The sequence below is a fragment of the Amblyomma mixtum genome, chromosome 3, assembly GCF_055824585.1.
Source record: "Amblyomma mixtum isolate Tamu chromosome 3, ASM5582458v1, whole genome shotgun sequence".
Taxonomy (NCBI): Eukaryota; Metazoa; Arthropoda; class Arachnida; order Ixodida; family Ixodidae; genus Amblyomma; species Amblyomma mixtum.
The window spans coordinates 107554266-107576315 of NC_143014.1; the positions used below are offsets into that span (position 1 = coordinate 107554266).

Below are 22050 nucleotides of genomic sequence, written 5' to 3' on the forward strand. Positions count from 1 at the left end.
GTAGAAATTGTACTGCGGTTATATTTGGCTTGGACAGGTTGAAGCTAGAAAGGGGAAAGGATCTGCCAATTACTAATACTTACCTAGTTACACGATTACAGAAAAAAGTTATGCAATGGCAATAATTGTCCTGCCTTCGGATCATGAGAAATTGTGATTTATGTTGTTAACCCCTTAAAGATTTATGACGACCTCAGCTCGTTATGAGCGATTGCCACTTTTTCACTTATGACGAGCTCACCTCATCATAGGTATTTCGCTACTTTCTGAACGACTTTTGACGAACAGAGGTCGTCAAATGGTGTTTTTTCTTTTATGACATAGATGGCAGTAGCTGTTCTTTTTACAGTACCAAAATTTTAAATGAGCCCTGAAGCAGTTAAAGGTTATGCATAGATTAATAGCTAGGCATTGAGGTTTCCACTTATAAATTGTTTTCCTGCAGCTTCTGATGCTATTAAAATCCAGTGTATGCATTTTGGTGGCTCATGACGAATTGCTAAGTATCAGTCTGTCTGGGACGACTCACAGTGAAAGTGCTCAGTATGTAATTTCCATGCTCTTATTACATATCAGTGCAGTAACTATAGTGAGGGCATACAGTAAGACCATTTTGGTCATTTTAGAATTTTTACCTTGGTCTTCTCTATTGTTTTACAGGTTCACCCTTAAAGGTCACAATGCTCCCGTAGATCAAATTCGGCTTGATGAATCGGGCTTCAAGTCTCTCACTTACAACTCGGATGGCATTGATCGGAGTGTTCGTGTCTGGGATGTCATGAAAGGCAAGTGTTGTTCACTTTACTAATTTATTGCTTTCCACAATTTGTGTAGCATTAATATTCAGGTTTTTAACATGTTGTAATTAATGGGGGATACCCCAGTGGCCTGCAAGCTTAAAATCTTGCTGCACGTACACGGGCTGACTACAATATAGCTTGGCTTGCATTTAACATGTTATTAATGAATGGTGGAAACATTGTCTGCTCCAGTGACTTGCAGTCATAAAGCCTTGCTGTAATTGCATGGCCTGGCTCAAGCATATCCTTGATTACATTGGTTGTGCCACCCAGTGGTTCAGTCTTTTGTTAAAATTGCGGATGCCGCTTCGTTACAGTCAAGCCTCGGTTTGAAAAGGCCATTACAAATTTTCTACATTTTGTCATAGACCATGAACTACCAACAAGCCTGGATGTCATCCATCTTGTTGTACTTACCATTCACCGAGCATTGGTGGCAGAGCTTGACATAAGTTGTTGCAACTTCTCACTGAATAGCTTGCAGTGGTGATAGCAGACTGTAATCTTGTGGCTGCATTGTTTGCCATTGCATTTTCATTGATGCCCCTGCAGATGCTGATTTTGGACAACCCATGTTTCAGAATGTTTTGGGTGCTACAGAAGGCACAAATGTGTTAGTGTGAACATAAAAAAGTTATTCAAAAACAGCAGCAGTGCTGGATATCAGAGCAAAGGCCTCAGCTATACCAGCACTCCTTAACTCTCCTGAGTTATACAGATCAGAGGGATAAAACTGCTGTTTTTTGTGTTTTTTTAGTGCTATACTGTGCAGAGTTTATGGGATGCATGTGCTTAGAATAAAATTTATTGTAGTGCTGCCTCACGGCCCATTCAGCTGGCATTCACGCCAGCTGGCGCAGCATGTATATCCCCTTATACCTTTAGGCAGCTTAGGTGACTGGCTTCTATGACTGTGCCGAAATAAATTTTTTTTTTCCACACACCCGCCTGCCGTAAACTTGCTGCTGATTGTACCTACAAATATTCGTATACTCTGCATTATGCCAAAAACACTGTTTTGGTATCCCTAAACATATATTTGGCTCTTGAGTAACTCACTTCACTGCATACATGCCAGTACAAAATAGGAGTCGGTGCATGTATCCTGACCAGAAACACAACAAAAGCAGGTTCAAGAATCTCTGCATAAACAGCAGGACAATGAATGTACTTGTTGACAAATCAGCTGTGTGTCAAGTTCACTGCTTCACAAATAGTTCAATGCAAAACAATGTAGCACAAACAGAGAGGAGAAACACAAATCGCAAAACCACAATTACCACTCGAAACACTTTCTTTCCTGATCCGGAAAAATCTCAAACAACTTAAAACTGTGCACAGTGTTACATCATTGGCTAAAAGATGTCATGAGGCATTAGAGCAGTGGAGGCAATGAAGGGGAGTGTGGTGAATTTCTCTTTCACTTTGGGCAATATTATTTTTATTGCGTTTACTAAATGCTCAAACTAATGAATGTGACTTGCTAATGTGGGCAAAATAAAAAAATATGCTTGGCAATGGTAAATGGTGCCTGCTGTTTCCATGGTGCTCCAGTTCCCCCATACCTCTCTTACCGTGCACAGAGTAAAAAAGGTGGACAGAGAAATTAGGCACCTTCACAACGTACGATTCATCATGGGTAATTTTTCTTCATTTGCACATTTTATGGAGCATGAATAGGAGCATAACACTGGTGCTGCCAAACAGCTTTCCATGGCGCTTGATTAGACAACCATCGAGAAATGTGGGTCATCGACAGTGCAGGTGTTTAACCCTTTAGGTTTGGTTTATTGGGGTTTAACGTTTGAAAGCAACTCATGCTATGAGGGATGCCGTAGTGAAGGGCTCCGGAAATTTCGGCCACCTGGTGTTCTTTAACATGCTCTGACATAGCACAGTACAGGGGCCTCTAGAATTCCGCCTCTATCGAAATTCGGCCGCCGCGGCTGGTATCGAACCCGCGTCTTTCGGGCCATGTTTAACCCTTTAAGATGGTTTTTTTACACAGTTGTGTACATAGTGAGCTCTCCTCGTTTTTTTTTTTTTTCAGAGTGTGCTATATGCAGCTCTGATTTCTTCATTTCAAGCAAATTAAGCATCTATGTGCAGCTGTGGTGGCTCAGTGGTTATAGTGCTTGGCTGCTGACTCGAAAGACGTGGGTTCGATCTAGGCCACGCCAGTCAAATTTCGATGGAGGCGAAATTCTAGAGGCCCGTGTACTGCGCGATGTCAGTGCACGTTGCAGAACCTCAAGTGGTCGAAATTTCAGGAGCCCCTTCACTATGGCGTCCCTCATAGCCTGAGTCGCTTTGGGATGTTAAACCCCATAAAACCATACCCCCTCTGCAATGCGAAAGCCCTGAGGGTAAAATAAATAAATAAATGAAATGAAATATAACCAAATTAAGCATCCTTCATATTGCATATGGGATGTTTTTTTATGCCAACTTGTGAATGCAGCAATTAATAATGTTCAGAATAGTGAGCCATTCTTCGCCATTTTCGTGCAGACAGATTTTGCTAAGAGTGTATGATGCAATTTTCTTTTTCTGAATTTCTGGCATCATATGTATGTTTCAAACAGAAAATGCTTCCGAGATCCTCCGTGTGTTTATTTGACAAATCTGGTGTTATGACGTCTAAGTTTACAACAATTTTTGACATTTTCTTCAAAACTTTGTACACTCATGTAAAATGGTACCCATTGATGTTTTGCATTGGAAAACTATTGAATTGGCTTTAGAGGCCTGGATATACATTTAGGCTGAAAAAATATTTGTTTTGAATCAAAATGACAAGTGGGACCTGAAAGGGTTAAGCAGCACTCTTGCTGCATGCATTTGTGGTGCTGACGTTAAAAATGTACAGGTACACTCTGCCGCTAGTGTCAAAAAGCAGCATTTATGTTTAGCTGCTTGGTTAGTGTTTGTCCTGTGAAACTGATTGCTCCATCATCGCTGCCTTTTCCTTTAAGATCGAAATTCCTCCATAAGTAAGCAGCCAAATTAAAATATGTAGATTTTCAACATTTTTCCTGCAATATCGTTGCATGTACTAGACAACCACTAAGCACAACGCGATAGCAAACATAACGGTAGCAGACAACAGTGACACTGATATCACCTGTATCTGCAAGAAACCTCATGTTTGTAAACACGATGTTGGCCTATATCCAGATATTGTAATTGCCTAGTGCGTATTGTCGTCACCAGTGTTGTACAGTCAAATACTACTTGAACAAACTTTTCCCTTAAGCCGCCGCGGTGGCTGAGTAGTTATGGCACTCGGCTGCTGACCCGAAAGACGCAGGTCTGTTCCCGGCCGCGGTGGTCGAATTTCGATGAAGCCAAAATCTAGAGGCCCGTGTACTGTGCGATGGCAGTGTGCGTCAAAGAACCCCAGGTGGTCGAAATTTCCGAACCCCTTCACTACGGCATCCCTCACTAATCTACTGCTTCCGAGTCAGAAAGGGTCATTCAGGCAGACATGCAGCAATTATCATCCTCAAAACTTTAGACACTGTAATTCTAAAGTTGCACAGCTTGTGAAAATTTGCAATGCCATGCTTTCACTTGTAGAACTATGGGATTCCATATCTCCTTTAGTTTAGTATGGCTATGCAGGTGGCTATTAGATTGAGCAGTAGCTGAATGCAGTTGGCTAGCATGCTTACCTCACTGTTTGCCTTAGGAAATTAAGGAAGAATATGTAGTGTTTTCAAAGAAAACATATTCAGGATTTTAACAAGGAGGCACTATTATATGTATGGAAGCTGAAAGTTTTTGCCGCCTGGCAGGCATTTGTACCAAAAAAAGATACATAAAAACACAGACAAATGCACCTAGTTTACAAAGTGTTCAATGGTGAATACAGAAGTCCGGTACAAAATTAATGCATTTCATCAAAAGTGCCAAGTGTGTAATACATGCAATGAGTTTTCATTATTGTGAAATGAATGCCTTCAGGAACCATTTGAATACCGTAAGTTTTCTTTGTTTCATCAAAATAAGTGGCTGTATCGCATGCTCATTTTTTATTTATTCAATAAACCCCTAAAGGCCCTCAATCGAGGGTATTACATAGGGGGTAGCACTGACACACAAGAACGCAAAACAAGAATGAGCAAGCGCCAAGGTGCAATACATAAATACAGAAAGCACAAGTAGAAAACAAAACAAAAGAAACAAACAAAAACCTGTAATATAGATTGAAATTTACACGAAAAAAGAACAGATAGTGCTTTAGAGGCTTAACATAACTGCAGGAACAAAACAAAATAACAAAACAGCTGAATGCAGCATGTGGTACAATAAATTAGTAAAGCTAAACAGACATTTGGGTTAGAAGGTCCTGAAACTTGTTAAGGTTCCTTTCTGAAGCGATGTGTGATGGTACATTATTCCAGTCGACTATAGTACGAGGTATGAAAGAGTTCGCAAAAGGAGAAGTGTGGCATGATATGCGTTTAACTTTCAGCGAATGGTCGCGACGTGGAAAAAAAGATTCAGGTGATTGAAAAAAATCGTCATGGAACAGAACATGATGGTAAAGTGTATGGAAAAGGGTCAAGCGCGATAGTTTGCGCCGATGTGATAACATATCAAGTTCGGCGCGAGCCCTTAGTGCGGTGACGCTAGTATGACGAGAATAATCCGAAAAGATGAATCTAACAGCACGGTTTTGCAAAGATTCCAAGTCATCTATAAGGTATGCTTGATCCGGGTCCCAGATGGCCGACGCATATTCGATTTTAGGCCGTATTAAGGTAACGTATGCTAGTTTTTTTTAGGTGAAAAGGCACTTGTTTAAGGTTACATTTTAGAAGACCAAGAGAGCGGTTAGCAGCTGCCAGAATTTGGCTAAGGTGGTAATTCCGTGTTACATTAGACTGAAGGTGTAGTCCCAAATACTTGTAGGAAGTAGAAAGTTCAACCGGGTTATTAAACTTTCACTGAACTTAAAATTTCCCTTGAGTTCCCAGCATTTTGTTCAAGTGGCATTTCACTGTAGTAGTGCCTTCGAGCAATATTGTAAGATAACGTAAGTCTGGGTGCATGTGAGCAACGGAACTGCACTTCTTACAGAACATTGCATTGCTGGTTTGCTTGCTGCATTTTCTTCTAACCTTGCCACTGTGACCAAAGTGAAAATGTAATTGCGGTGCTAAAAATGAGAAAAAGCGTGTTTCCAACACCGAGAGTGGAACCTCAGTGATATTGTAATATAGTAATGATTTTTTCAAATATCTTATTTTCAGCAAAAAAAAAAAAATGCAAACAGAAAAAAAAAGGTTCAAAACAGCTAGGCTGTTGTTGTGTAGCTTACAGACAAAGAAAAAAAAATTACCTTCTAAACTAAGGTGAAATCTTGCTAACCATAGTGCAGCGAAGTTGATTTGTCAGCATGGCATCTAGACTATGCAAAGCGATATGGCTGTAAGTACTATTGGCAGCAAAAGTTTACGGGAGGTGAATGCGCAGAAAAATATTTTTTCCGGCACAGTCACGCAGTCCAGTCTTCTGAAAGGAGCCAAGGTATGAGGGTATGTGCATGCGGTATCCTCTGGTAACAGTACTACAATAAATGTTTTCCCAAGAATGCGCGCCCGTAAACTTTTGCTGCCGATTGTACATAACTGTAAACTGTCACTGATGCGTTTATGGTTTTTTTCTTGCAAGGCAGTAAACATGTAAAATTCTCTAAGGTATACTTATTTACTCTACGATCCTAATGCACAGTGGTCTTGATTTGCAGGGGAGTGCTTAGCAGTGTTCACGCCTGACCTGGCTGTGACATGCTGTGAACTGACTCTGGATGGAAAAGCGGTGGTAATGGGGCTTGAAGGATATGACCGCGTCTTCTGTCACCTACTGCACGATGGTGATGGCGACCAGAGCCTGCCCGAGTCTCGTCTTGCATCAAACACCTATGGCAATGTCAGCAACTGTGGCAAAGTCTTTGATGTCAGCCAACAAGGCTGAGTTGCTTGAAGTCACTGTTTGTTGCCAACCCATGAAAGTAGTGCAGTGGCTGAACTGCTGCAAGCCAAAGGGGACAAGGGATGCTTGCAGCTCCTTGTTCTGTCTGGCACCAACTAGCATGTTTCTCACTCCATACAAACCACAAACTGAGCAAAATTTCTCCAGTCGGCTTTTTGACTCAGAGGGAAAAGGGAGCAAGGCTGAAGCTATCAGTACGCAGGAAAAAATTTTTAGTATGTAGTACTGTGCTGAAGGTGCGTTGGCCTTCTTGACATAGGAGCCATCTGTATATAAAGTTTCAGCCAGTCCCAGAGCAATCTTGATTCAGCACACTTTATGAACATCAATGCTCCATGTGAAGCAATTTAATAGTACCTGCTCAAGGTACGAAGTTGGCTCACCATTTACTGAGCAAGGATGACGACTTTTTTCTATCGTATCTGTCGGAACAGTATTAGTGTGGTAGGTATGTTTCAGCATATTAAAGAGGTACAGACAGAATTTTTCGATTCTGTAGAGATTGTGTGCGAGTAGCACATGTTCTAACATAATATATGTCATGCACCTGAAATATTTTGGTCTGTTGTAAACTACATTTGAATATTTGGGCAGGGATGGAAGAGTGCAACAGCAGAAGCAAAATGTGCTTTTCTGTTTGTGAAGTGTCAACACACTCAACAGTAGGGATGGACGCTGAATTAGAAGAAAAGGTCTACTGTAAGTTAAAGTCATGCCACAACCATTTACATGTCTCTCTCAGCACTCTTCATTGCCACAGTTTGAATTTTCTTTTTTGCACAGCGTTTCCCCACGCTGCCCAACTTTGCGTGTGGTATCAAGTACTTATCCCATCACCCATCATCAGTCATAGGCCTAGAATGTAAATTTAAAGCTCATGCTGGGAGATTTGTAGTCGGTTCATGGCTATCAGAAGCTGTCGTGAGGTCTAGAAAGGAGTGAATCTTTTTCATTGCATTTATTCATGGTGGTTAGAAAGATATATGCCTTAATAAATAAGCAAAAGAAGCAAGCCATTAAACATATGCATCAGCATAAAAGTTTTTCTACTAATCGCATTGCATGAACTACAACGTACGAAAAATGATTATGTGAGGATTGTAAGCTGAGATATTGACAAAGCTTATCATAAACCAGATGCTCATGATACACTCCCACAAGTATTCTAATTCTAGACTTCTCTTTTCAGCTACCAACTCTATGCAGTTCACTTCTAAAACTGTTTAGTTCTTGGAGAATGTGGATCCATTATCCATCATTTCTGGGATGAAATATTCTGCTCTTCATTACCCAGTGCTTGTAATCCAAAAATCTGCCAGGAAAAAAAGTGGTTAGCACATGCTTTAGATCACACAAACAGTACACATGCATATGGTATGGTTGTTGCATTTTTTTCTTCTGCAGCCTCATGTTCATGTCACAAAAATGACCCTGCATTATTAGCAGCTGTAAATGTATGCCACAATACAGAAATTATTTATAAACACCACTCCCTTCAGAATCAAGTTTGCAAATATTTGATTTCATCACTCTGCATGTCTGTACCTCTTTAAGCAGTCTGAAAGACAAACACTGGAAAATAAGAATAAGCGTCACAAAAGTCTTTAATTAGCATGATGCCAAAGCAATGTTAAAACATCACAAAGTTCAGGAAACTTGAACACAGTGTTACTGTTTATAAAATCTGTGTAATGTTGCTGCCAGTACAACAGCCCAACAAGTGAGGCACTCATGTTAGCATGGTTTGTTTACCCGCAAGCAAATATGCACCCCTGGCTTCTGGATTTTGTAGCACCACAATGTGTTATGATGTGCAAAGTTGGACTGACATAGATGAAATGTATTCTTTGATCTGTAGAAGAAATGCGATAGGCTTGAGCTCTGCTATCTTTGGAGAGTGTCTTGTTCACCATGTACAGTGAATGCACTTTTTAACAAGCAGGGCACATAAGCAGGTCTGCAGCTCAGAAAAATATGCACCGCGTGGCTCATTTCAGCATAAAAGCAGCTAGAATCTCACTTTTGTTATCCTCCTAGGAGTAGCACATTATTATGTTCCATGCAAAGAGCTTTAGTCTTTCAAGCCTTTGCCAACTTTGTATAATGCCAAACATGTTGGCAGCTTCAGTCATCCAAAACTGCCGTTGGCATCCACTCTACACACAAATGTACCATGATGCAAACATTTTGATGCATGGATATCTGTCTCTTGTCTTTGTGAAGACTGCCAATTCTGCCCACAGCATAACTGGTGGCAAAGCTCATTGAGAGGTGCTTTTACAGAAGCCCTACTGTGTGTGTCTGCTACTCAAGGTACTCTTCCCAGCAGCAGTCAAGAAGCACACTAATGTTTCTGGCAAATGTGCAGGTCAGCCACTGGGACATTTTTTTTATAGTGTTCTTTCTTGTGAGAGCCTTTTGTGCAATGGCTTTTTCAGGAAGGTTCCATTAGTTTTTTTGTTTTTTTTTGGTCACCCACAACTTCAGTAGGCCAAGTGTAAGCTGGAATGCAAGGCCTAAAAAGGAGTGCAATATTTCTTGATGTGTGTCTGAACAAGCATGTACAAAAGCCAACTCATACACAAGACCCCAACCTATATACTACATTAACATCTAACCTGTGCCCAGCATTTGAGTACAGCTTAGTGGGAGTAATCGCTATAATAATCTCTTTTCTTGTTGTGACAAAAAGTCAGTCAGGTAAAACAGGCTTGCTTCAGTTTTCAAGGGAAATGAGCAAGCATTGTAATACAGCTTGTAATTTTTGTATTCTTGTTTTCAATTAGAATATAATTTTTGTTCAGATTATTACGGAATAGTGATATAAGTTAGAACAGTGCAACATCTAACGATGACCAGTGGCTTGTAATGCAAATATTTCCTGGCTCCTAGTCAAGTTTTAAGTCCCCCCCCTTTTTTTTTAGCGTTACTGCCACTGCTACATTTTAAAGCTTAAATAAAATACAAGATTGTTACTGTAGGTGAAGGCAATCATTTTCTTCTCACATCCTTCCAATTGTCTTTTTAACCCTGAAACTTTTGCATGCAACATGCATGCACAGCCAAGTGAGCCGTGAGGAACACAACCAAGCAGAACCACATTGGTTTACTACACTACACTATTTCTAATTAGCAAGAGAAAAAATTTGTCTGCAGCCATGTGCTTGCCAGCAGAGTTCTGTTACTGTGTGGCAAAGAGTGAAATTACACATTTTGCTTGCCTACTCCCATCCTAGCTGCTTTTTGTAATACATGATGTGCCAGATATAGCATAGCCTGGGGAGACTGTTGCAAAGAGTGCAAGGTGTAGAATGATGCCAACACTGAATTTTCTCCCAGTATTGTGAATGTGAGCCAAGTCTTCTGCATGTATGTGCACAATATATGTACCACGACTCAAAAGCTCTGTCCTCTGAATGCAGGCAAAAAAAAAAAAGCTTGCTTGAACGATGACCTTAGTTTATACTTTGGGTTCTTTATAAGTGGGCAAGAAGTGCTTTTTTGCTCCATTTTCTGGTAACTGTGGAAACTGATTATTAATAACTAGATTAAACTAGCATCTAGACCTGCAATGTTATGCCCTAGTGTATTTAAATTTTTGTCATGTGACTTCTTGTTTCATTTCTTTAGTAGCTCGGTGTCATTGCTGAGCACCCTGACAATCACCCAGAGTAAAAAAAAATAGTTTGTTGATTGGTTATAGTGAAAGGGAGGTGATGTCAAGATAAGTTTTGCACTCGCAAAAATCACTATGTAGCTCCCCTTGATACTTACGAAGTCAAACCGTGTGCAGTAAATTATGAATTGGGTGCACTTCTGAGAACTGTCCAAAGGAAGTACTTTTTTTAAGTAAACCAAAAAGGCATATTCATAATGCTGAAATGCTGCGGCAGCTAGCCTTGCATCCCAGTATGTTATCAGAGCTGTTATCACATTAGTTGCCCTCTGTTGCATTACTTTTCGAGCCAGGCTTAAATGCTTTTTCAGTGAAATCTCATGTTTCATGCTTGCATAAAAAATTGAGTTGTGCCTTTGTCCACTAATGCTAAAGAAACATAAAGATATTGCAGTACAAAGAGTGGCTGTGCCATCTGTCACTATAAAGACAAAACACCTGCCCAAAGATAATGAACAATTTGCAGGTGCTTGCTTTCCATGCAGTCACAGGTCAATTTCTTTTGGACAAAGGCAAGTGCAGCCACAGAAAGAAGCGAATGGCACACGCTGCACCATTCCGACCCTACTCGTACTTTGTCTATGTGAATTAGGGATAATATGCCTGTGTATGAGAGTGTCCCTGATATAGTTACACATAATCACACCATGGCTTTTACTTTCAAGACTTTTCTTTCATGGGAGAGGTCACACTTTGAACAAAAAATTGTTGTTTATTACTGACCTGGCCTGCCCTGCAGCCAAGTGTGTCATTAAACAAAACCAACCTCTCAATGCCACATCTGTACGATTTTCAAATCAGACTGGCTTGCAGCAAAAGCACTTGAGGCTGTTTCTAAAAGCAATGCAGCACTTTGTTGTTGCTATGCTTTCGCTTTAATTTCACTGGTAAATTATTCTGAACTTCACACGTCTGCAAGCAAATTACGAGGAATGCCTAGTCTCCATTTGCATCATGCATTTGTTTCTGTCCTTTGTATCCTTTTGTCTTGTATTTACCCATTTTCTACGGTAACTTGCAGCTGTAAACATTCAATGGTAAGTTCTGTTTATGTTTCATTCAGTATTTTGTGGTACAAGGAATGGGCTGAACACTTTCAGGGTGTGATTTCTTTTGTTCTTTTGTAAGTGGATGATAACATGATTTAAATGATCAAACTTGAGTATCATGCCTTAGTTACATGAAGTAGGCATGCATGTAACTGCAGTGGAATTTTGCTGATACAAATCTCATGGGATCGCAAAAAATATTTGTATCACCCGAAGTTCGTGTCATCAAAAAATGAACAAAATCTTTGTGCTGAGACATAGGAAATGCATTCGTGCTACTCTGTTCACAGCCGTGCGCCACCACTCGGTGTTTATCGTGTGCATACTGCATGAGTGGCGATCATGGGTGCGGTCGCGGCTCCCGTGTTTGTGACATATGTAGGGGCGTGGATAGAGTTCGGAACACCCGAAATTTTGCCAATTGTAAGCAATGTGCTTCATCATCATCATCAGCAGCAGCCTGACTACACCCATTGCAGGGCAAAGGCTTCTCCATATCTCTCCAATTAACCCTGGCCTTTGCCGGTTGCGGCCGCCCTATCCCCACAAACTTGTTGATCTCATCCACCCACCTAACTTTCTGCTGCCCCCTGTCATGCTTGCCTTCTCTTGTAATCCACTCCGTTACCCTTAAGGACCAGCGGTTATCTTGCCTTCACATTACACGTCCTGCCCAAGCCCATTTCTTGATGATTTCTACTAGGATGTCATTAAGCCGCGTTTGTTTTCTCAGCCACTCTGCCCGTTTCCTGTTTCTTAATGTTACACCTATCATTTTTCTTTCCATAGCTCGCTGCGTTGCAATGCGCTTAGGCCGGGCAATTTCAGAGATTTGCTTCGTCCTGAGATTAGTATCAGCCGTAATTGTATTGCCGAGATTTTACTGTATGTATTGTCTTTGTCAAAAGTAACCGAGCAGCCGCGACAGTGGCGAGAGCAGCCTTGAGGCCAAGCGGCGACGCTGGGCTCTCCACTGCTGCCCCTGCTCTCCGGCTGTGAGTGTAAACTGGCGGACTTAAGCCTGCGCTTTCGCTCTCCTTCATTGGATGATGATAAGCAAATAGGTAGCATGTGCGCTAAGCGGTTTTGCGCCTTCACGAGGGCACAGGCTTACGTCAGGCAGTTTGCGCTCGCAGCTGGGGACAGTGGCTAGTGCTGGAGACCGCAATGCCCCCGATTGGCTGCAAGCCTGCTCCAGCTGCCGGCGCAGCTGCTTGGTTACTTTTAGCAAAGATGGTACTAAGTAATCAGGCGTAGAAGTCAAAAAGAGCAGTGAAAACATTTGCAGAATGCTACTTTTCTGTTCGTTGGAATGCAGAGAGAACATAACCACATGCCATTAGTTATTACTGCACCCGTGCCAGCATAAGCATACTGTTCTCCATCATGAGGTCATTGTAAAGCCAATCAGTGGTTCTCGCTTTAGTTAGTATTGTAAGTTGTGTGTCTCACATTTCAAGATTTGTCAAGCCAGCAATTTGTTTTCACTGAGCTGTGTTTAAAGCTGAACACTTCTGGGTGTTCTGGAGCTCGTCTCGTGGTGCACAATGAAAACTTGAGCTTAGCTCTCATATTGTGTACTTCCTCTTGCACTCCTCTGCAGCTGGAAGTATCGGTTGTGAGCTGATGTGTGGTGATGAGCTGTGTATATGCAATCAACATATTCAATCTTTCTATTTGATCCTAGTATTGATCTTTGGGGAAAGCCAAGAACACTTAGTTACTGTCCCAGTCACAGTGCATTTAAAGATTTGTGATGCCAGGATAGTAGTAACTATCAGCTGAAGTGAAAAGCTAAGGCTTGCACTATCTGGTTTACTAAAAAGTGAAGGCCTTGCATGCACACACACCATCAGTTCACCTCAGGCATCTAGGTTAAAAGATAAACTGTGTGGCTTCAGTTTATTTGTACCCACTTTCTAGGCTCTCTCATGAAACCACCGCTGTGTAGAAAATTCTGAAACATAAATATAATGGAAATTATTTACAACATTAACACTTGTGACAGTTGTGTACACCTGTGTCTCTTAAACTCAAGTTATGTGCAATTTATGCATAAATGTACTGTGCAACAGGTTATAGCAACATAATGCATAAGTCAACAAAACTTGAGCCCCATGTTTTTTGGATTTGTGAAAACTGCTAGATATCGCCAAGCTGGGAAGTGGCCAACAAAATGTGGGGGGCTGGTGTGTGTTGTATCATTCTAGTCTAGAACCAGCATTGTTTTTCAACGTTGTAACAACAGCCCCTGAAGCAATTTGCAGCTGCCCACAACCCTACAACCTTGGGCCCCAACTGCATGCTCAAGCTATGTCTAAGGAACCTGTTCCTGGAGGCCAACCGATTCACACAGCAGTTAAAAAAGAAAGTGAGCTGGCAACCAGAGCAGTGAGGTGGTGCTGCAGCACAACCAAGTTGCCACCTAGCTGTAGATAAGTAAACATGGTTACTGTGGAGAGGTGCTTGTGAACAGAAACATGCAAAAAAGCTCCTGTCTGTGGTGGGGCTGGCACTGACCAACAGCAGCTGTGTTTGATATGGGAGGGACAAAAACCGACAAAAGAAGTTTCCTTGTACCAAAGTATGATGCTGTCTGTATGTGCTGCTTAATTCTTGTGTGCCATTGAACTTGTACATAACAGCATGTCTGATCCATAAGTCTGTTTTACAAATAGCTTATGGATACATATAGTTTAAGTGTCTATTGTTTTCTGGTCTCCTGGCAGATAACGTAACCTATGAAGCTCTTTTCAGTTTACCATGTATACGCATATACATATATATGTATATATATGTGTGTGTGTGTGCATATATATGCACATGTGTATACATACGCAGACACCTTGAGAAACTTGTTGCATTTGCACGTTCTTGAGCTTTTCTGGTTGTATACCTTGTGCTGACAAATGTGCTCCTTTTCACTGCTGCTGCATTGTCAAAGGAAGCATGTTACTATCATACTGGTCAAGCCAGACTTAGTACCTAAAGTGTTTGTATCAAAGGCAAGCTTCTGTTTTCCTTTTAACCACATGTGTTTCAAATAAACATTGAAAAGAAGTGTTCTTCCAGGATGAGAGGGCATGTTGACTTTTTCCATTGGTGGTATTTCATATATGCACATGAGTAAAATGTACTAACAAAAAATTTGTGCACCACACATTGCAAAGCTCATTACTAAGCATCAACAGGTACAGTATGGCTCACACTAACCAGCTCTTTACACAGTGGGGATTTTTCAAAGAATGGCACGGGGTCTGGTCAGTAGGTAAACAAACAACTTTGATAAAAAATGTGCAGAAGACAGCACAGGTGAAGGCTGGCTGGAAACCGTTTTCTTTCTCCTGTGTCCCGTGATTTTCACTACACTTTTCATTTTCAAGACCTCCTTGAAGCATTCTGGGAGCACTCAACTTAGCAATGAGTCACACTGATGAGGGGGTGGATACTGATTTAGGCACATGGCAGCGACAATCTGCAGCAGTGTGAAAATAGTATTCATTGCTCATGGTTAATGTGCAACTACCCATCAGTCGAGCATAGTACAGAAATGGTGAATGCTAAACTATTTGGTATGTATCGGCTCACAAGAAATGAGTAAAATGAATTGAGAGAACCTCTTAATACTTCAAAATCAGAAGTAGGAGAAAAGAGGAGGTAAGTTCATAATAAAATGGTGCTTAAATGGACAGAAAATTCCCTAAAAATAAAGCCTATGAGGCTGAAACATGAAGCCTGATAAAAGGGACTGAAAGGGAATAAATTCTTTTTAATGGCATCTTAGTGGAAATGGAGGAAAAAAACGACCTGGGTGGGACACGCAAAGCAAAACCAATAACCAATGTTCTTATGAGGTAATGGAGTAGACTCCAAGGCTAGGAAAACATACAACTGTGACGATTACACACCAAACATAGGGTCTTATGGCTATAATATGCACTGTTTCATAAATATATTGCATGTCCAAATCTTTTTTTTTTTTTTTTAATTGAGCGAAGGGCTATCACAACTGCTGCTTCTCTGAAAAGGAAGCTAGAGTGAAATGATATGGTTTGGCATATTAAAAAGAGCATGACTACAAGTACACAAAGAGAACACAACATAAGCACTTGTACTCTTATTCTTTTGTATTGTGCTGCATACTCTTGTGTTCTCTTTATCCCTGTTGCACTTTTTTATATCCCGATGTTGTATTAACTAGGCCATACTCTGACCTTAGTATGGTATGATATGCTTTGTTTATAAAACTGTGAGAAGTGAGAATGTTCTTTCTCAGATGTTTGAGTTTTGCAGGAAATTAAAGCATGAATTACTGTTATGTCTTCACAATGCTCAATGCAGGCTTATCTGGCAAGTATAAACTTGGGTGCAAGATGTGTGTGGCCAGCATGACTACAGCAGGAAATCCCTGAAAAAATTGGTTTTTGAGGAAAGGAAATGCCGCAGTAACTGTCTTGCATCTCTATGGACACCAGAACTGTGTCGCAGTGGAAGGGATAAAAGAGGGAGTGAAAGAAGAAAGAGGTGCCATAGTAGAGGGCTCCGGAATACTTTCAACCAACAGGGGACCTTCAATGTGCACTGACATCGCACAGCACATGGGCACCTTTTGCATTTCACCTTCATCGAAATGCGACCGCCGCAGCTGAGCACCCTAACTACTGAGGCGAGTGGAAATCCCTGCAAAGAAATGTTTTTCATGCCTACATGATTATGCAATTCTAAACTAGGCTTGAAACCTGGTGAAGTTCGTTGTTTACTTCTGTTATTAATGCGAGAGCAAGGCTCTGTCGCGTCAGCAAAAAGTGCCCGCAATTTTGTCCGCACGATTGCGGCGTTCTCTGAAGATAAATATGTGACAGTGTGATTGCGACAGATAGCATGTGATAAAATGTTGCCGTGGGAAAAATTTGGTTGATAAAGTGTAATTAGTTAATTAAACGCTAAAAAATACACTTGGACGTCTAAATAGCCATGGACGTCGATATAGTACATGGATGTCAGAACAGCCACGGACGTCAGTATAGTATGTGGACTTTGCTTTTGCATTGCTCCAATGTGTGTCGCCGCAGTGGTGTCAAAGTTCTTCCAGTTAGCCTGTAAATTTTTAGCACTTTCCTGTGCATATACTTAAATGGCATACTATTTACATTTTCCATTTCAGCATCTTGGCAACGTCAAAAGTGGATTGAGGGCATGCGGCTGTTTTGCCTTTTGCAGCAGCAGCTGTTAAAACTTCGCTTCACCAGATTTAGGCCAGTGCAGAGACAGGAAAACTCATAGCATCTGCCCTCCATGCAAATTACATGTTGGCAAAACCCAAAAACTTGCATTTGAAATGCGGCGTGACCTAGCAGTGCTAGTGCATTTGAGCAACCCAAAGAAGTTCTGTTTTGCATCTAGCCGTAAATACCCATTTAAAATAAAGGCTTCAATTCTAGCATACTTCATGGCAAGATTGATGTTAATATTCCAGCTATGCTCGGTTCCACTGTGCCGTCACGTGAATAGGTTTTTGTGTAAACATTTTACAAGCAGGTGCCTGGGCCAATGGCAGTTGTCGTTTGAATTAACTATACAATGTGTGAAATTCATGGCAGTTATTGGCCATTCAGGTTGGTCGGTTGGTTTATGGGGTTTAACGTCCCAAAGCGACTAAGGCTATGAGAGACGCCGTAGTGGAGGGCTCCGGAAATTTCGACCACCTGGGGTTCTTTAACGTGCACTGACATCGCACAGTACACGGGCCTCGAATTTCTCCTCCAAAGAAATTCAGCCGCCGCGGCCGGGAGCCATTCAGGTACAGAAAACTTCAACAGGACTTCAACAGTCTACATTGAGTTCGCTTAATTGAAATTTCTACTGCAAATATAAGGCCTTTATATTTACTGCAAGCAAAACTACTTTCTTTTTTCTCACAGTAACCAGAAAAACGGGCCACCACGCACCCATGCTGTGAAGAAATGTGCTTGCTGCTATACAGAACCCACTAACAAAGTTTCTACTTCACACAGATATCCCAAGTTTTCTTCTTTGCTATACAGTTGCAGACAGAAAAAAAAAAAAAAAATCATTGGAACTACTTGGTTTTTAACAGATTCCAGTGGGACTCAAATGAAATACAGTTCAACTGGGTGGCTGAAATGGACTCCCAGCTGTACACAGTGGTAGTCCAGGTGACACCAGCTAAAAAGAGGAGCACAAGAGAAAGCACAGACAAAATGGCACTAGACTTTATTTATTCTTTTATACAGCCCCAAGCGCCATGTACATGCATGAACAAAACGGAGTATTCAGAGAAAGTTTTTTTAAGTCTTAGTTTCAGTAAGTGACGTGCAGATCAGATGATCGCATATATGGTCTCGAAAGCATATTCCAGCAATTTTATAATGACAGCTTCACAATAATGCATATGTGCAAAAAAAAAAAAAAACATGGAGGGGACGCTAAAGCTCCGCCTCAAAGTTATGACACGGTACCTTTAGTGGGTTAATGCTCATATATGTGGAATTGGCCATTCTCGACATTACATTCATGGATCCCTGAGAGTCCTCGTACCACTCCTGGAGCAGTGGTGCAGCTGTTGAGCAATGGCCTTGCAGTGGCAGGTGCTGCCACCGGTGGGGCTTGTGCAACCCAGGTTGCTTCTGGGCAACTTCTCGCGACCAACCATTAATTTAACTGCCACCTGCCACAGTGGTCAGTTTGCTCATCACCCGGTGGGCAGGTTGTGATGATGCCACAAGGTTATGTGACCTAGGTTGCCCACCTAGGTTGGTTGCTTCTGAGATTTTTCACTCGCAACGCCAACACCGATGACGGATTTTCTACACAGTGGGAGCCTTAACGCTATCACATTAAAAACGAGACGACTTCGTATTCAAGGTTACGAAACTTGCGCTAGTAAAATATTGTGCAGAAAGACGGCTAGTATGTCGTGTCCACATAAAGCACTGTAGCAGGTTTAAGACCCATCGCGCGTGTAGTATCAAGCAGAATAAATGAAATCTGAACACTTCTGATTCACAACTCTTCGTTTCCGACACACTGTGTTGTGGTTTTTATTGTGCTTTTGTCTGTATTAGCTCCAGAGGCAGTCGTGAATTTCAGGTTTCAGGACCCTGATCGTTAGGCACTCAGCAAGATTTGGTATGGTATATGGGTTTAAAACATCCCAAAGCAACATGGGCTATGAGGGACACCGTATTGGAGGGCTCCAACTACGGCCACCTGGGATTCTTCAGCGTGCACTAATATCGCACAGTACATGGGTGCTTGTGTTCCGCCCGCATCAAAATGTGACTGGGATCAAACCTGCGTCCTCGGGCTTGGCATTCGAGCGCTCCAACCACCGAGCCACCATGGTGAGGCAAACAGTAAGGTAAAATTATAAACGAGGACCTAGGTTAAAAATTTGCAGTAAGCCTTGTCTCTTCACAAGCTTTTTTTTTTTTTTACACAGCAGTTTTTTGCCATCTGCCCAGTAATTGCCAAAAAAAGATTTATGCTTTGCAGATACATGCAAGGGAAGCCACCGTGGTGGCTCAGTGGTTATGCTGACCCGAAAGACGCGGGTTCGATCCCGGCCGCGGCTGTCGAATTTCGATGGAGGCGAAATGCTAGAGGCCCGTGCGCTGTGCTATGTCAGTGCACGTTAAAGAACCCCAGGTAGTCAATAAATACGGTGTCCTCCACTACGGTGCCCCTCATAGCCTGAGTCGCTTTGAGACATTAACTCTCTCCCTACCGCGCCCATTGAGCATCGTTAGCCCGCTAACGATCATTTTATGCCCCGATTTCAGAACCTTCTGCGTTGCTAATGACCACGCTGCAGATGTAGTTTGTAGGCCAGGAACCAAAGTTTTGTTTCCGATGTAGTTTTCTTTTGTCCCGTGAGGGGGCACTTTCTATCGCACTGCGAAGAAATGAAGACGCGGACCTGTGCTCATTGCCCGCCATGCTGCCCGCAAATGACGCCTTCACCTTCGGACTTCGGAGCCTTCCGCGTTGCTTACAGGCATGATGCGCATCTGGCTTGTAGGCGGAGAACTGAAGTTTTGTTTCCGATATAGTTTTTTTTGCCCCTATAAAACGTCATTTTTTTTAACGCACTCCGAAGATACGGTACCATCAAAGTCGCTTTGCAGCCTCCGTATGCGCGGCACGCGCTCTAAGACAGCAAATCTCAGGACTCCGTTTCGTCTGCGAGTGATTTAATCGACATCCTGTGCAACAACGAGCCTGAAAATGTTGCAAGGTGCTGAAGATGATTCAGTTTTCACATCGGTGATGATGGAAACCAGCCTGAAACACAGGCGGCCGCGCTCCAATGCACAACTATAGGGTTTCCAGTTATTGTTTTGTAGCAACAATACTATTCAAGATAGAAATTATTTTTTTTTTTTTGCAGAGAGTGGCCAATAGAGTAACAAACAATTTGCATATTTCAGAAAATTTTTAACGTTTTTTTTCTTTTTAAATACAAGCGTGTTTTTGCAAGTTTTGTTGAATTTTTTTTCTAAAATCTCGTTTTTAGCAAATAAAATTTTTTGTTGCAACATGCAATTTATTGTTTAAACGTATATTAATAGAAAGCACCTTCATTCAGCTCTGTTTCTGGGTATTGCAATCAATATTGAATGCAATAGTTTTTACAGAAAAAAAAATGTACTGAAACCTTCAGAAAATGGTCATTTTCCCCATGGTACGGAAAGAGTTAAACCCCATCAAATCATATCTAATCAAACATACTTGCAAAGGAAAGTTGCAACTAAGCTAACTTCAAAAACTAAAAGGTAGAGCTTCCTCTTAAATCTAGAATAGAGTAAGCCTTCAACGTCAAATTCATCGAGTCTAAAAGACAAGTTTTATTAAGAGTAATATTTCAATAACAACATGCACGTGATGTTGAAAATGCTTTAAAATAGGTATGTAAGCAAATAGGTCCTCATTACTACCAAGGCAGTGTACCTCTCTCTGCAGAAGAAAACTAGCGTGCTTTTCTTGAGAACCACCAATGCTTCTTCAGATATCTCAAATTCTCTTGGGGCAATACTCTCCACTAATCCACCAAGACTGCTGCCATCGTGCTCTAAATAATCCCATTTGAAATGCGTGGGCTTCAGTAAGGGTCACGAAAAAGCCTTGAATAAAGCAATGATTACAGTAGACCAACTTTGTTACTAGGGCATAATATACACAAATACAATTCAGCAAGATGCATTCTGTGGTGCATTGGTGCACATCGTAATCGGCGGGTGGGATGTGCGTTTAAGACGATCACAAGACGGTCAGGACAGGACTGGCGCAAGCTCTGAACAGAGTTTTGTTCGAAGCACATACAAATGTACAGTATTTGCCAAAAGTAACCAGGCAACGGTAGTTTGTTTCTTATTCACGTAGCAAAGCACTTGCGGCAGCCCTTAAGCTTTGAATCTGTACAGTAAAGTGAACCCCTGTCCTCACGTTTGGACGCCTTTCAGTCTTTAGGAGTGTCAAAGTTTCCATTACATGGCTGAGAAGTAAAACCCTGTTGCTCGGTTACTTTTGGCAAAGGGGGTACATACAAAGGGTGCACAGGTGCAGAACAGTCGGAGAGCAAGAAATAAAAAGAAAACAACAGGAAAGAAATCATGTAAATCTATTTTCTAGAAAATGTATTTCACAGTTATAGACTGATGCTGACACAGCCTGCTGTTCCTTTCTTTTTAATAAAACAAGCTTCAAGAAGAGCTGGTTTGTCATTGCCTCTACGCAGTATCTTGACATCTTTTTGCAAAGGCTCTAGTGGGAAAACAAATCGTATGAATTTTTGCCTTCATGAACATAAGCTGTCTACTGAAAACAAGATACTGTAAGGCAAGAAATGAAATGCGAACAAGACAATTGAGCCACAAACAGCAAAATAAGAAGCTCTTAGCCAGGGGAAGCTTAATACTAGTGGAGGACAATTTCACTTCTAAAGCACAAGGACTCTTTTTCAGGAGTGTTAATCAACCTCGCTTCTATTTGCTCTCCAGGAGCTAATATGTTGGTGTTCGTGTGTTGGCACCTCAATTTTCCTGTTCGCATTTCATTCGTTGCTGATAGTACACTCTCTCTTACTGGTAAGTTGCGTCGCCTGGCATGCAACTGCAAGTTCGACATCTACATTGTTCCTTTCCCATCTGTTTATTTTTTGCTCTATTGCCCTTCCACGCCTGTGCAGCCATTGTATTTATATTTGTATGTCCTTTGAATAAAACTTGAGAGTTTGTGTCAGCCCTCCCCATCTCATGATTCTCTCTGATGCACGTCCCACCTTGCTGATTCAGATACACTAATGAGATGAAAATTTCAAAGAATTGCTTCCAAAATATTGTTTCCTATGAAATATATCTTGAACAGCATTCTGGACACACAGTTTAGTGGTCTGTGTGACCATTTCACAAGTAATTTTGTTGCTGAAGGTGTAAATGGTAAAGTGAAAAGAGCTGGTGATGCAGCTTAAAGTGTGATGCACTAATTCTACTACATCATGCAATAC

At 41.5% G+C, this 22050-nt stretch overlaps 1 protein-coding gene across 9 annotated transcripts in view; it reads left to right on the forward strand.

Annotated features, from left to right (window-relative positions):
* LOC149351291 (NACHT and WD repeat domain-containing protein 2-like) overlaps positions 1–18540 on the forward strand; it is a 76634-nt gene extending 58094 nt beyond the window's left edge. For all 9 annotated transcript variants that reach the window (XM_089580582.1, XM_089580583.1, XM_089580587.1 and 6 more), the window contains 2 exons: positions 661–785; positions 6556–18540. In XM_089580582.1, the coding sequence (XP_089436708.1) occupies positions 661–785; positions 6556–6782 (352 nt within the window). In that variant the 3' untranslated portion in view covers positions 6783–18540. The remainder of the gene's footprint in view (positions 1–660; positions 786–6555) is intronic.
* The last annotated feature ends 3510 nt before the right edge of the window (positions 18541–22050 follow it).